Here is a 13062-nt window from a genome sequence, read left to right as displayed (position 1 = left end):
ACATTATTTAATATCTATCTATCTAGAAGAGATAGTAAAAAAAAAAAAAAAAAAAAGAGCCTATATAATGAAGACGGCATTTCGGTAGCAGGAGGAATGATTAAGTGTTTGCGGTTTGCAGATGATGTGCTTGCTGCAGAATCAGAAAAGAAAATCAATAATATGTTAGAGAACTTGAGGAAGAGCTGTGAAAAATATGAGATGAAAATAAAGGTTAGAAAGACAAAAGTGATAGTGATTGGAACGAAGTGGTTGGTGTCAAAATAGGAGAGGAGATAGTAGAACAGATTACTAGTTTTCGATACTTGGGTAGTATTACTAGTGATGATATTAAATGCGAACGTGAAATAAAAGCAAGGATAGGAATGGCAAAAAAAGCGTTTAGGGAGAAGTCTATTTTATGGAACCTTGAATAAATAACTCATAAAATGTTTCATGTGGAGTATTGTACTATATGGGGCAGGAAAATGGACATTACGAAAAAAATAATGAAAAACGACTGGAAGCTTTCGAAATCTGAACGTGGAAAAGAATGGAGAGAATTAGCTCGGTCGAGCGGAAAACGAATAAGAGAGTGTTAGAAATGGTGGGGGAAGAAAAGAACCATTTTAGATATTATTGAGATTGATTGATTGATTTTGAGTTTTGCATCCCGTTCAGCAGCGAGGCTATATGAGACGTGGACCTACTGATTAACGTGGAATCCGAACCACATGAGCTCCCGCCGGGAATCGAACCCAGGTCTCCCGCGCCAAAGGCAGATATTGAGAAGAGGACGAGAAACTAGTAGGGATATTGGCTAAGAATGAATTGCATCCTTAGGGACGTGCTAGAGGGTGTGGTGGCAGGAAAGAGAGGAAGAGGGCGAAGTAGGATACAATTGATGGACGATTTCGAAACAGAAAATTTGTATCTAAAGTAAAGACGAAGAGGTTAGCTAAAGGCCGTGAAGTATGGAAGCTTCTCCGTTGGAGCAAGTGACCTGACAATAATGGCAGAGTACTTATGATGATGATCATACTGTAACTTTTGAGTCAATTTCGATATTGAAACAATTTTAGAGATAAATTCGACATAGCTGTGACTATAACGTTAAACACACGAAAAGGTAAGAATAATCAATAACTTCTATGCAAATATTTCTAAGTAACAAATTAAAGAAGACAAAGTATACATGTTTCGTTTTATTGAGTTATTATTATTGTGTACTAAATATTTTGCTAAACATTCACTAGTATAACATAAAAATACAATTTATTACATTATTATCCCCAATATATTAATTTGCTTTCGGAATTTTATCATATGATGACGTACAAAGACTATACGTAAAAGCTCCTTAATGATGAAAAATTACATAAGCGAAACAATAAAGATAATTCCATTGTTTGTTTGTGTTTTAAATAACCCTTAAATTAGCTACTATCAATTTCCTTTTATTTTAAAAAAAGAAAAAGAAAGTAATAAACACCAAACTGAGTGCATAATTTTTATATCCATTTTAAGCTGCGAAGATGTTCTCTGATTTCTGAGCGTTTCTTGTGCTGGATGACCCGTTTTGGCCTTCGAAGTTGTTCCATTATCTTATTGCTTTTGTTCTTTACATCTGATCGAGTCATAACCGTGCCATCTTGCATTTCGCCGTCAGATTCTATATCTGCAAAGAATATATATATATATATATATATATATATATATATATATATATATATATATATATATATATATATATATATATATAAAATCATAGAACACACATTAAGTAAATATAATATGTAATTATCCTATTTATAAAATAAATGTCTTAGGTTGTGAGTAACGCTAATAAAGCAAACTTCGAATTGCGCAAAGACAGTCTTAATCCTATTTCTATATATATGAACTTTCCAGCTTGTCAATTGCGCTAAGATTTAAGCAGTGATACCAACGTGGAATCTTATAAAATCATATCTCAGAAGGCAGAAATTCCAATTTTGCTCTTACATTTCCCAGGAACTATACTAATTACAAAATTTTCAAAATTTATGAAATATGAAAATTGAAAATACTATATGTCATTTGCTTTCTTCAATATTTGAGTGGCTTAGTACTAAGTTATGATCTTCTAAATTCTTAATAAGTATTTTCCTTAATTAAAAGAGACTATTGAAATTGTTGATGAAAACAAGCACATTTTGTTGTTAGAATTTAGTATTTGCATCACTCTTAGTGTTATAATATTCTATTGAACATTATGAAACTAGGCAAACTTCATTCTCCAGTTAATTTTATGATATTTGGTCTAGGAATTAATTCGTGCGGGTGGACAAGAGATGGCGCAACGAACGGAGCGTCCCACAGTTCCGTGTATCCACACATGTGTTGCAAACCCCTGTCATCGCGTATCGTTCGTAGTATAGGGCAGTGGATTAAAGCGTCAACAACACCAGTTTGTAGTTAAGTGAACGGGCGCAATTTGTACCTGATAAAGTGTTTTTGCGGGGTGTCCTGCTGCATTACTTTAACATGCAGAAAAGTGCAACTGAAAGTCATCGTATTTTGGTGGAAGTGTATGGTGACCATGCTCTAGCTGAGCGAACGTGTCAGAAGTGGTTTGCACGGTTTAGAAGTGGTGATTTCGGCTTGGCAGACCAAGAGCGAGCTGGACAGCTAAAAAAAAATTCAAGACGAAGAATTGACAGCATTGCTCGAGCAGGATTCGTGTCAAACGCAGGAACAACTTGCAGCAGCATTAGGCGTTGATCAAACAACAGTCTCCAAACGATTGAAAGCCATGGGAATGATTCAAAAGATGTCACATTGGGTTCCACATGAATTGAAAGACAGAGACGTTGAAAGACGAAAAACCATTTGCGAATTGCTGCTTCAACGACAGAGCAGAAAGGGGTTTCTGCATCGAATTATTACGGGTGATGAGAAGTGGATCCATTACGAGAACCCTAAACGAAAAAAGGCCTGGGTGAAACCAGGTGAACCAGGTCCATCACAACCAAAACGAGATATTCACTGTGCAAAGGTTATGCTGTGCATATGGTGGGATAAGAAAGGTGTGGTGTACTATGAGCTGCTGCAACCGGGTGAAACTATGAATGGAGAACGTTATCGACGACAATTAATGCGTTTGAAGCAAGCTCTGGCCAGAACACGACCAGAATGGGAGAACAGACATGATAAACTTATTGTTCAACATGATAACGCTCGCCCACATGTCGCAAAACCGGTCAAAACCTATTTAGAAAATGTCGGATGGGAAGTTTTACCCCACCCGCCGTATTCACCAGACGTTGCTCCTTCGGACTACTACTTGTTCGATTGCATGAACAACGATTTGATTGGACAGCGGTTTACTTCTTCAGAAGATATCGAAACATGGGTCTCTGACTGGATCGCTTCCAAGGATGAGGACTTCTTTCGCCACGGAATCCGTACATTGCCTGACAGATGGGCGAAAGTGGTGGCTAGCGACGGACAATATTTTTCTTAAGGTATTTATGTATTTTGTGTTTGTACTACAGCTTCAATGTGTGCGTACCAACCGCACGAATTAATTCCTAGACCAAATATGTTTTAGAAATTGGTTGTTTCTCTTTTCGTAATTTACTTTCTTCTGTTTTTGCATAAATCACTTTTACAGTAACTTACACTTTCCAATAATAACAAAAAAAAAAAATGACAATTAGTGCTGATTTCTCGTTTAATGAAGCGCCATTAGACTACTTCCCGCTTATAGAGAATTTTGTTGCCGTCGATGAAATAAATAGATTAAAAATCCCATACATGTTGAGAATTTTAGTGAAAATTCCCTTTATTCTATTTTTAAAAAAATTAATGTTAAAAAATCCCCACGAAATGAGAGTTTTCCCATGCGTTGGCACCACTGAGGCTAAGAATTGTTAATTGCGCTGCCTCCTCTCTGACAACACACAATGTCGCTTAGCTTGCAAACCAGTGTTCTTAAGTTTCGATAAGAAACTTTACCTTGACCGCAGACAATATTTCCCTTTTCTTATCAAATTTTCCCTAGTTTATTGAGTGTCCAATTCCTAAACAGAAGTTACGTAATAAGATTAATTTAGTTGTGTTAACGGAAGTGCCAACCACATTTGTTTTGTTCATTTTTTTTTACTTCTATTTCACTTTTCCTTGAATTTTTCTTTTTAGAAAAGACAAACAAATAGACTCAGCTAAATAAAACCAAATGAAATTGGGTATTTCAGTTTAACGTCCCACGATTATGCCCTTTAGGCTAAGGGAGACGATGATTAAGGGAAATAAATGATGATGGAAAAATTGGAGGAATAAAAAAATGAGAGGAAACGGGAGTACACCGAAAAAAAAACACGGACACCATTTGTCCACCACAAGCTTACTTGGCCGGGGATAGAACCAGGAACCTCACACACCAGAGGTAAGCGCTTTACCACTTAACAACCGTGTTCCCCCTACACCCAGTCAAGAATAAGTACACATTATGCTACTTTGAACATACAGACACACACACTATTGATATTGTACAGTGTTGGTCATTTCTGAAGAACAAAGAAAAATTTAAACATGTACAGTATATTGGCCAACTAGTCTCAGCGAGAATTTCCCTGGATTTTTTCATTTAATCGAAAAAAGCTTTTTCCCTTTTTGCTAAAATTACCTTCGAAGTTTCCCTACATTAGGGAGATTTCCCTCAAACTACAAAGATTGGTGCAGACAATTTGCACAGGAGCCAAAGGGTTGGGGGAAAGAATGACTACTGTTAAGCAGGGGTGGCTTTAGGGTTTTAATTTTGGGTAGGCCCGCTCCCTCACTTATGGATACATATACAAATGTGATTGATTAATGACAGAACGAAATTACTTTTACAGTAATGGTTGATGTTATTTGTTAAATAATTATCTACCATTAACATAAATAGTGGAAAATATATTTTCTCTTTATTGTATCTTTTAACGTTTATATATTTTTTAATTTTTTTGAATAGGCCTACCCGCCACTGCTGTTACGTAAAGAACATTACGAACAAGTGGCGAAAGAGAGGTTTTGAGTTCTTGCGTTTTGCATCCTTGTGCAGCATTGAAGTTATGAAAAACGATCCTCTATTAAGCCAGTTTCTACATCACACAATCGTGAGTTGGAAATGACCGTTATAAACGATGCGGTTGTAGCATGTATGAACGATGTATTCAGGCATATTTCATAATTATAGCTTGACGATAATATAGGGTTCGTATGTGTCAAGTATTTTGTAGAATTGTTCCTTATTACGAGATTGTCCCAACAAAATTCTTCGAGACGCACAATTGTCCCGTAATTTGTGGATTAGTGTTTAACGTTTTCATTTTTAAATTTGAAACATGTAATTGCCAAGAGGTCAATAATTATCGTATAGTTTTAAATTTGTCATATCAATTTACAATTTTCTTATGGGGATCAGTGCCATTGGCGGACACGATATAACTTACTTGACGAGATACGCACGACTAACTTCAGACAACACTGATCTGCTATGAATCGAAATTAGTTTTATTATTTCGTGTTCCTTCAAAATGCCGAAGATATTTGTCTCTCAGAAAATCTAAAGACTAAATGGCCCTTTATTATGCCATCTAATGGTGATAAACAAGTATGCTTTACTCAGACCCGTGCCGTGCCGTGGAAAATCAGCGCCCGAGGCGAGAGTATACGACGGCGCCCCCATACATATATTCCAAGAAATTTTTCCTATCTTTTTCCTTTTTTCTCCCGAAATTTTCGACCCCTTAGTTCGGCGCCCGGGGCTGTCGCCCCGCTCGCCCTCCTCACGGCACGGCCCTGCCTCTACTATTCAAACCGAAAGTGTACTGTATTCTTATATATGAACGCTGGCTATAAATGGCAGGAAGCCTGAGCTTGTTTTGGTGGGAGTGAATACGTGTAGTTCGGGTGCACGTTGAACTGAAGGTCCACATTTCATATACTTTCGGTGTTGTTGAAATGGGACAAGTAATCTATAATATCAACAAAGCATAGATCTAGACAATAACAAGGTAAAGTCTAAAACATTCTTGAATTTTATCAAATTAAATTAAAACTTTCCGAATTTCCTGGTGTGTGACTATCCGATTATATACGAGGTTTGTTCAGAAAACATTCGTCTTTACTTTTTTTGGCGTAAACAAATGTAGTCAGGGAAGCGTGGTTTGATGCACGTATGTACTGTAGATGAACCTAAAGCACATTTTTCCCAGCCTGCAGAAACAATAGTTGAAGCAGACGGCCGATGAATGAGGACCTGTAAGTGAATAGCGTCGGTATTTAGTTTTGGACAAAAAGCTTGAAAATCGTGAACAAAGCTACTGGATTAAAGTTTGTGACAAGCTTAGAGAATCGCAAGTGGAAACGACCGGCAAGATGTGACAAGTCTTCGAGGACAAAGCAACGGGCATCAAAAAGAGTAGTATAATTGCGCATTTGATACAGATTCTCCTGGCCGAAGACAACACACCTGTGCTTGACCAGTCTCCCTACTCTCCGGACAGAACTCACGTGATTTCTGGGGTTTCCCTAAGCTTAGCATGCTCTTGAAAGAAATCACAGTTCAGTCCAGAGAAGACATCATGCAGAACACGACAGACAATTGTGCGCAATCATCTATATATATAAAAGAGAACGTACAAATCCTTTGTTCCCTCATCACGCTAATACGGCTGAACCAATTTCTTTTATTTTTGGGGGGTTATTAGGATTTGGACCCTAGATGGTTTTTATCATATCACTTTAATTTTTAATTACCAGTGTCTTGAGATAATTGACCATTCAAGTGTCCATAACGTACAAATCCTTTGTTAGATCATCATAGGTAAAAATAAACGTATTTATATGCAACCCGCATGACCGTGTCACTCGGCGGGTTAACATAAATGACAGGCGCTATAATGTTAACATTTACTGCAATCACTTGAAAGCGAAAAAGTAAAAATTATCTAAGTAACAAAGTTTATTGCGTTCCGGGGTGACCGCAGCGAAGCGGGGCGGGTTAACATAAATGACAGGCGATATAACGTTAACATTTAATGCAATCTTCTATGGTTTTTATCATATCACTTGAAAGCGAAAAAGTAAAAATTATCTAAGTAACAACGTTTATTGCGTTCCGGGGTGACCGCAGCGAAGCGGGGTGAACGCTGCTAGTCTTGAATAAAGAAAAAACACAGCTTTCTTACAAGGCTGGCTAGAATATTTATTATAAAAAATTAAACTAGAACAGTAACAGTTTCGGAAGTATAGCATTTCCGAAACTTAATGTTCTAGTTTAATTTTTTATAATAAATATTCTAGCCAGTCTTGTAAGAAAACTGTATTTTTTCTTTATGCTTCCAACAGTGGGAAAATAATTGGGAGAAATGTATGGCATCCCAAGCGGACTACTTTGAAGGAGATTAATATAAGATGGTGGTATCTGAATACACAATTAAAAAAAAGAAGTCGCTTACATTTTCTACAAACCTCGTAGATTATTTTTATTTTTAAATTTGCATAAAAACTCAAATAAAGCCCTGATATAAAGCTCCGAATGGCTTAGGCCGACCGGCATATGTAGAGAATTGTATTCAGTATTTTGCGAATCCGATCGCCGGTGCAACAAGTTTGCATTACCAATTTCATGTCATATTACTACACTATAAAACAATTGGTCATAATAGCAATCAATAAAACAGGAATGAAAGTTCTCTAACTTTTTGTATTAGAAGTAGTGTACTGCCAGTAGTGAAGTCCAAGAGACGAGACGAGGCGAGAAATAGTTGTTAATCAGACATGTAGATACCTGTACATATGGGTCAATATAATCTACCTGTACATATGGGCCAAGATAATCGAACTGAAACCAGATGATTAACATATAACCTCCAAGACGATACTATACAAGTGGATCAAAGACAAACTGCAAACTTAAGTGCGTTCCGCGTCTCTACAGGTGATGTTGGAAATGTTGACACCATATCCCAGACTCAGGTTGGCCAGATGTATCATGTTCAGTGCAATACTCTGTGACTCGTCTATTGCAGTACGTGAATGGTTTAGCACACTTTGACCTTCAGTTTTCCCTACAATTAAAAATAGCAACTAGATAAATTAGGGGGCCTTGAAGGCCATAACTCTTTTGAGATAATTCTGTGAAAACAGAGTTCACTGTTTCCAAGCACCCGTGTCCTGTCGCGTTGTCCTGTTGGAAATACGTGAAACATCGTTCTTTTGGTGCCAGATATATTGTAGAAGATATATTGTAATAATACGTTTTGCTACGTGGAATATACTAGCGCTTTTTGGTTTCTCATCTCCCATGTTCGGTTCGGTTTATCTTACCCCATCCTGCATAATAAAGCATTTCTGATAACTTATTTGGTTAGTTTCACATTAAATATACTGCTTATAAAAATGGACATGAACGGAATAGAAAAGGAGAATAAATCTTACAAAACATTTCTTCGCTCTCTTCTTCCATTTCAACTCTTATCATCTTGGGACCAATTTGTTTAATCATCGTATTAAAAAACTTATCTTCGGCATTTTTCCATACAACTGGATCCACGTTTGCTAAGTTCTTCATCAGGTCACTTGCCTTTAGTTTTAACTCCTGAATCAGGACTATAGCTACAAGAAAAACTCAGCATTAAATACTTTCGAACACATATGGAAACTTAACTACATATAAAGGAATTTCTATTACTAGTGTTGCTGAGTATTACAGAAAAGCTCTTTTCTCTCATCGATTTCAACCCCGAAATATATGAAATCTTCTCATTCTTAAACAAAACACACATATTAGACTATGTTTTACAGTATAACAAAAAGGAGTACCAGAATAAACAACACGTGAAGGCGTTTCTTGTCACAGTGTATACAACGTGAAAATTGAGGTTTGTATTTTCCCCATTTACCCTCCCATTCTATTTCCCACTACAAAACGTGTGTAGTTTTGTATTTACTCTCACATTCCATTTCCCATTATAAAACGTGTGTAGTTTTGTATTTACTCTCACATTCCATTTCCCATTATAAAACTTTTGTATTTTTGTATTTACCCTCATATTCCATTTCCAACTATAAAACTTTTGTATTTTTGTATTTATCCTCATATTCCATTTCCAACTATAAAACTTTTGTATTTTTGTATTTACCCTCATATTCCATTTCCCACTATAAAACTTTTGTATTTTTGCATTTACCCTCACATTCCATTTCCCACTATAAAACTTTTATATTTTTGCATTTACCCTCATATTCCATTTCCAACTATAAAACTTTTTTATTTTTGCATTTATCCTCATATTCCATTTCCAACTATAAAACTTTTATATTTTTGTATTTACCCTCATATTCAATTTCCCACTATAAAACTTTAGTAAAATGAATGAATATTTGAAAACAGAAATATTTAAGTCTTTAGATTTGTCAAGTATAGTGTCATTTAGTTTCATTTTAGCGCGGTATTACACGGACAGTTTAGTATTTTGCATCCTAAACATTATACTAACCCGCTAATCTGAACAGTACTGTGGATAGTCTATCAAGGATGGATGATATTCGTAATTACTTCCATATTAATACAGGAGTGGGAGAGATTCTTGATTGTCCATATCTTGGGATCAACTGAATGATTCACCTCCGTCAACGAACTCTATTTATAAGATTTGATCCTCTTCATCCTGGACCTAACTCCGCTTGTCTTGTTATCCTAGTATTGCTAACACATGCACTCTATACAGACTACCTTTCCACCTGCCGTTTATGGTGGCCGATGTACGTATTTCGCTCGATTAGGGAGATATACACAGATGAACTAAAATCCGTTTCCTCCAGTATCTTATTTTCACGTCGCACGTAACGAAAATTGACGTTCGAATAAAAGATTCTGTAGACGAAGAAAGGAAGTTGATGAGTTTAATTTGAAAGAAGACATAGCACAAAGATTCACTAGCTTCCAAAAAAGGAAGTGTTGCAGAACGCATTGATTTAAATTTGTTTTAACTGCTTTATCTCGGTAGTTTGGATGAAGATCGGAAAGAAGACAGGGATAAAGGATCAAGGGTTCGGAAGAAACTTACATATGAACCAAGCATTTAAAGCTGGAACACAAGAAATGACATAGGATAGTGAAATGAAAAGTCATTTGACAAAAAACTTTAACTCCCAGTAACATAAGTTACTATTTAGAAGAGTAGTGAAGAAGAGTTTTACTAGAGAACAAGTTGATTATAGGAGGTAAAAGAATTAATATTAGGGATGGGTCGATTCCGATTCTCGATTCTTTGTGCTACCGGGTTCGATACTGATTCCGTTCGATTCCAACGAAAAAATAGTGAAACTCTCAAATAGGGATGCGTACGAGACAAGATTTGTGGTTGTCTCGTCTCGAAAATGTGCTGTGAAAGTTATGTCTCGACTCGAAATATGTATATGTCTCTATTGGAAGAGCCGAATTTGTCAGGAAAATCCTGTCTCGACTCGTTTCGTGCGCATCCCTACTCTCAAAACCATGTATTTTTTATGATGGTTTGTTACGAAAACACTAAAAAAAAAAAAATGTACAGATTATCTGCTTAAAGTATTAAACAAACCATAAGTGACTACCTTCTGCAATGAAAAGCAACATAAATTCAGAGAGCTTAAATTAAAGTACGTAATTTAAGCGACGTACTTTTTATTCATTTGCAATAGGCTAATAAAATGTTTTTGGATTCAAATGTGTTTTTATTAGACCTACTTGTTTTACCCAGAATCGGTATCGAGCCCGGAATCGAGAATCGTGAGTAAAATTTCAGAATCGGAATCGGAATCGAGAAATTCTTGAATCGGCCCATCCCTAATTAATATAATTACTTTCAGACGAAATGGTCATTACTACAGAATCTGAACGAAAAAAATTGACATGATGCCAGAGAAGAAAGGCTATAAAATAATATGAAATGATATGAAAAAAGATTAAAACGTTGGTGGTCAGATGATTGCGCCTGTGATAGCTGTCTGAGCTACAAATAAAACAGGTGTCAATTTTTCAAATACCTAAGTAGTCTTATTAACGAGGGCATAAAATGTGAACTTGAAATAGAAGCGAAAGAAAAATGAATGAGAAATCTTTAAGGAGGTTTTCATTATTATGACGAGAAGCATAGGGCTACTATTTGAGTCACTAAATGAAGATTTACAGAAAGAAGTCAGATGAAGAGTATTGTAATGTACGAAGGAGAAACGTGGCATTACGAGAAGACAAGAAATACTTCAGTTCTCAAAATTTGTACTTTGGGATGAACGTAAACTTGATACAATGAACCAATGAGAGGCATTACAGTGGTGCCCACCCCCCCTTATGTCCATGACGCACCCCCACGCAATTGTCTATCCATAAGTATTCTTCCAAAAAAAAAAAACTTTTCGATTAATTTTACCCCCCCCGTCAAACATATTTATATATATATTTTACCCCCCCCAAATATTTCAATGACGCAGTTTGCGTCATAGCCCCCCCTTGTGGGCACCTCTGAGTATAATAAGTGTAAAAGAATATAATTTGAAGTAATTGGAAAGATATTAAAACATTGTTGGAGAATAAATTACATTTTGGACGATGTGTAGAAGGAAAACAAGGAAAATAGAGAAAGCTTAAATTAATGGATAATATTGAAAGTATAATTCCTATGTCGAGGTGAAAAAGTTCTTAGGTAAACTTACATTTGTGGCAAGTAGCCTACAAGTAATGGAAGAAAATTATGAATTGTATTAGTAAAGATAACCGGATGATCCCGTTAGCTCATAATTCAAGTAGATTCCCATTTACTCATAATTTTGACGTAAATTTAGTTGGAGTCAATAGCATTCTAGTCGTCCCACCCGATTTTAACATACCAGAGACACCCATGGGAGATTATAACAATTATAGTTTCTAGTTTCTATTAGTATGAATGACTAAGTATCAGTATTCTTTGATGGTTTATAATAACACACTTATTATATTCTCCCAAGATGGTGCAAATGATTATTATTAAATACAATTTCATTTGAAAACTATTGCTTTATATTATATCAAATAAATTATACATTTGTGTTCTTAATGTTAGGATAGAAAAAAAGGATACTTAAAATTATATCTAAGAGGATATTCGAAATAAGAATGCATATTCTTTTTCTATTATTTTATAGAATCCACTTATTTATGTAATTATGTGCATATGAGGTATTGCTTTTAACCTTTCGTGTTCTTAAAATTGCGGAGTTAATTAGCAGATTATTTTAGCCTTTAATATACGTACAATACAAAAATTCAGTGGCGTACAAATTCAGTGGGTTTCGCGGTTGAACCCTTCCTTCAGCTAGATATCATAAAACAAGAATTTTAGGAATGATCAAAAGATTGGGATCTTAGCCAAGAATTTTAGGAATGATCTAAATGAATGTCATCAAAAGATTACGAATTTGGCCAATAATTAGTTTTAAGATCAGGAGGCACACAATTTTTGAATGGCCCCTTAATCGAGTTTTCGTATTTTCTACCGAATAAGCATATTACACTGAGTTAAGTGATAGTTTAGATTTGGCTACACCGTATGTAGTTCTCCAGATATAAGGCGTAGAAGAAATTTTTTGATTGAAATATATTGGATCTTTTGATTCAAAAATAAACATTATTACATTAAATATATTTAGTAGATAAGTGCCTATTTAAACCAGGTTCTTTTTATTAAATAAACCTTTTTCCACAATCCTCACTACAACACATTCATTATTTAGTTTCTCTGTGTTTTCAGTGATTCGTTGGAAAAGATATGTTGATAAAATAAAAATGAAAGACCTTTAAAAGTTTACTTATATAAAAATGAAGTTCATCTGTAACTAAAAGAAGAATAGAGGTACTATAAAGTATTAATACGTTAAGTAATGTTTTTGGCATACGCGTGAAACACTAAAATTTTAATTTGTGCCAATGTGACCGTTCTTGTGGAAATCAGGAACCGCTGGTGTAAGCGATGATAAGCCAAATTATTCAAGTTTTTCACTGACACAAACTAAACAATCATTTTATCCATCATCACT

The 13062-nt window shown here is 35.4% G+C and overlaps 1 protein-coding gene across 1 annotated transcript in view; it reads right to left on the bottom strand.

Moving 5' to 3' along the window:
• Positions 1-1182: 1182 nt before the first annotated feature.
• Positions 1183-13062, bottom strand: part of LOC145680517 (uncharacterized) — a 49574-nt gene continuing 37694 nt past the window's right edge. Inside the window, exons 9-10 of the mRNA XM_081751120.1 lie at positions 8449-8625; positions 1183-1657 (exon numbers count right to left, since the gene is read on the bottom strand). Coding sequence (XP_081607246.1) covers positions 1491-1657; positions 8449-8625 — 344 coding nt within the window. The 3' untranslated portion in view covers positions 1183-1490. The remainder of the gene's footprint in view (positions 1658-8448; positions 8626-13062) is intronic.

This window comes from Thermobia domestica, chromosome 3 (assembly GCF_964235325.1).
Source record: "Thermobia domestica chromosome 3, izTheDome1.hap1.1, whole genome shotgun sequence".
Taxonomy (NCBI): Eukaryota; Metazoa; Arthropoda; class Insecta; order Zygentoma; family Lepismatidae; genus Thermobia; species Thermobia domestica.
The sequence above is the reverse complement of the archived record's forward strand: the minus strand, read 5'-3'. Positions and strand labels throughout refer to the sequence as shown.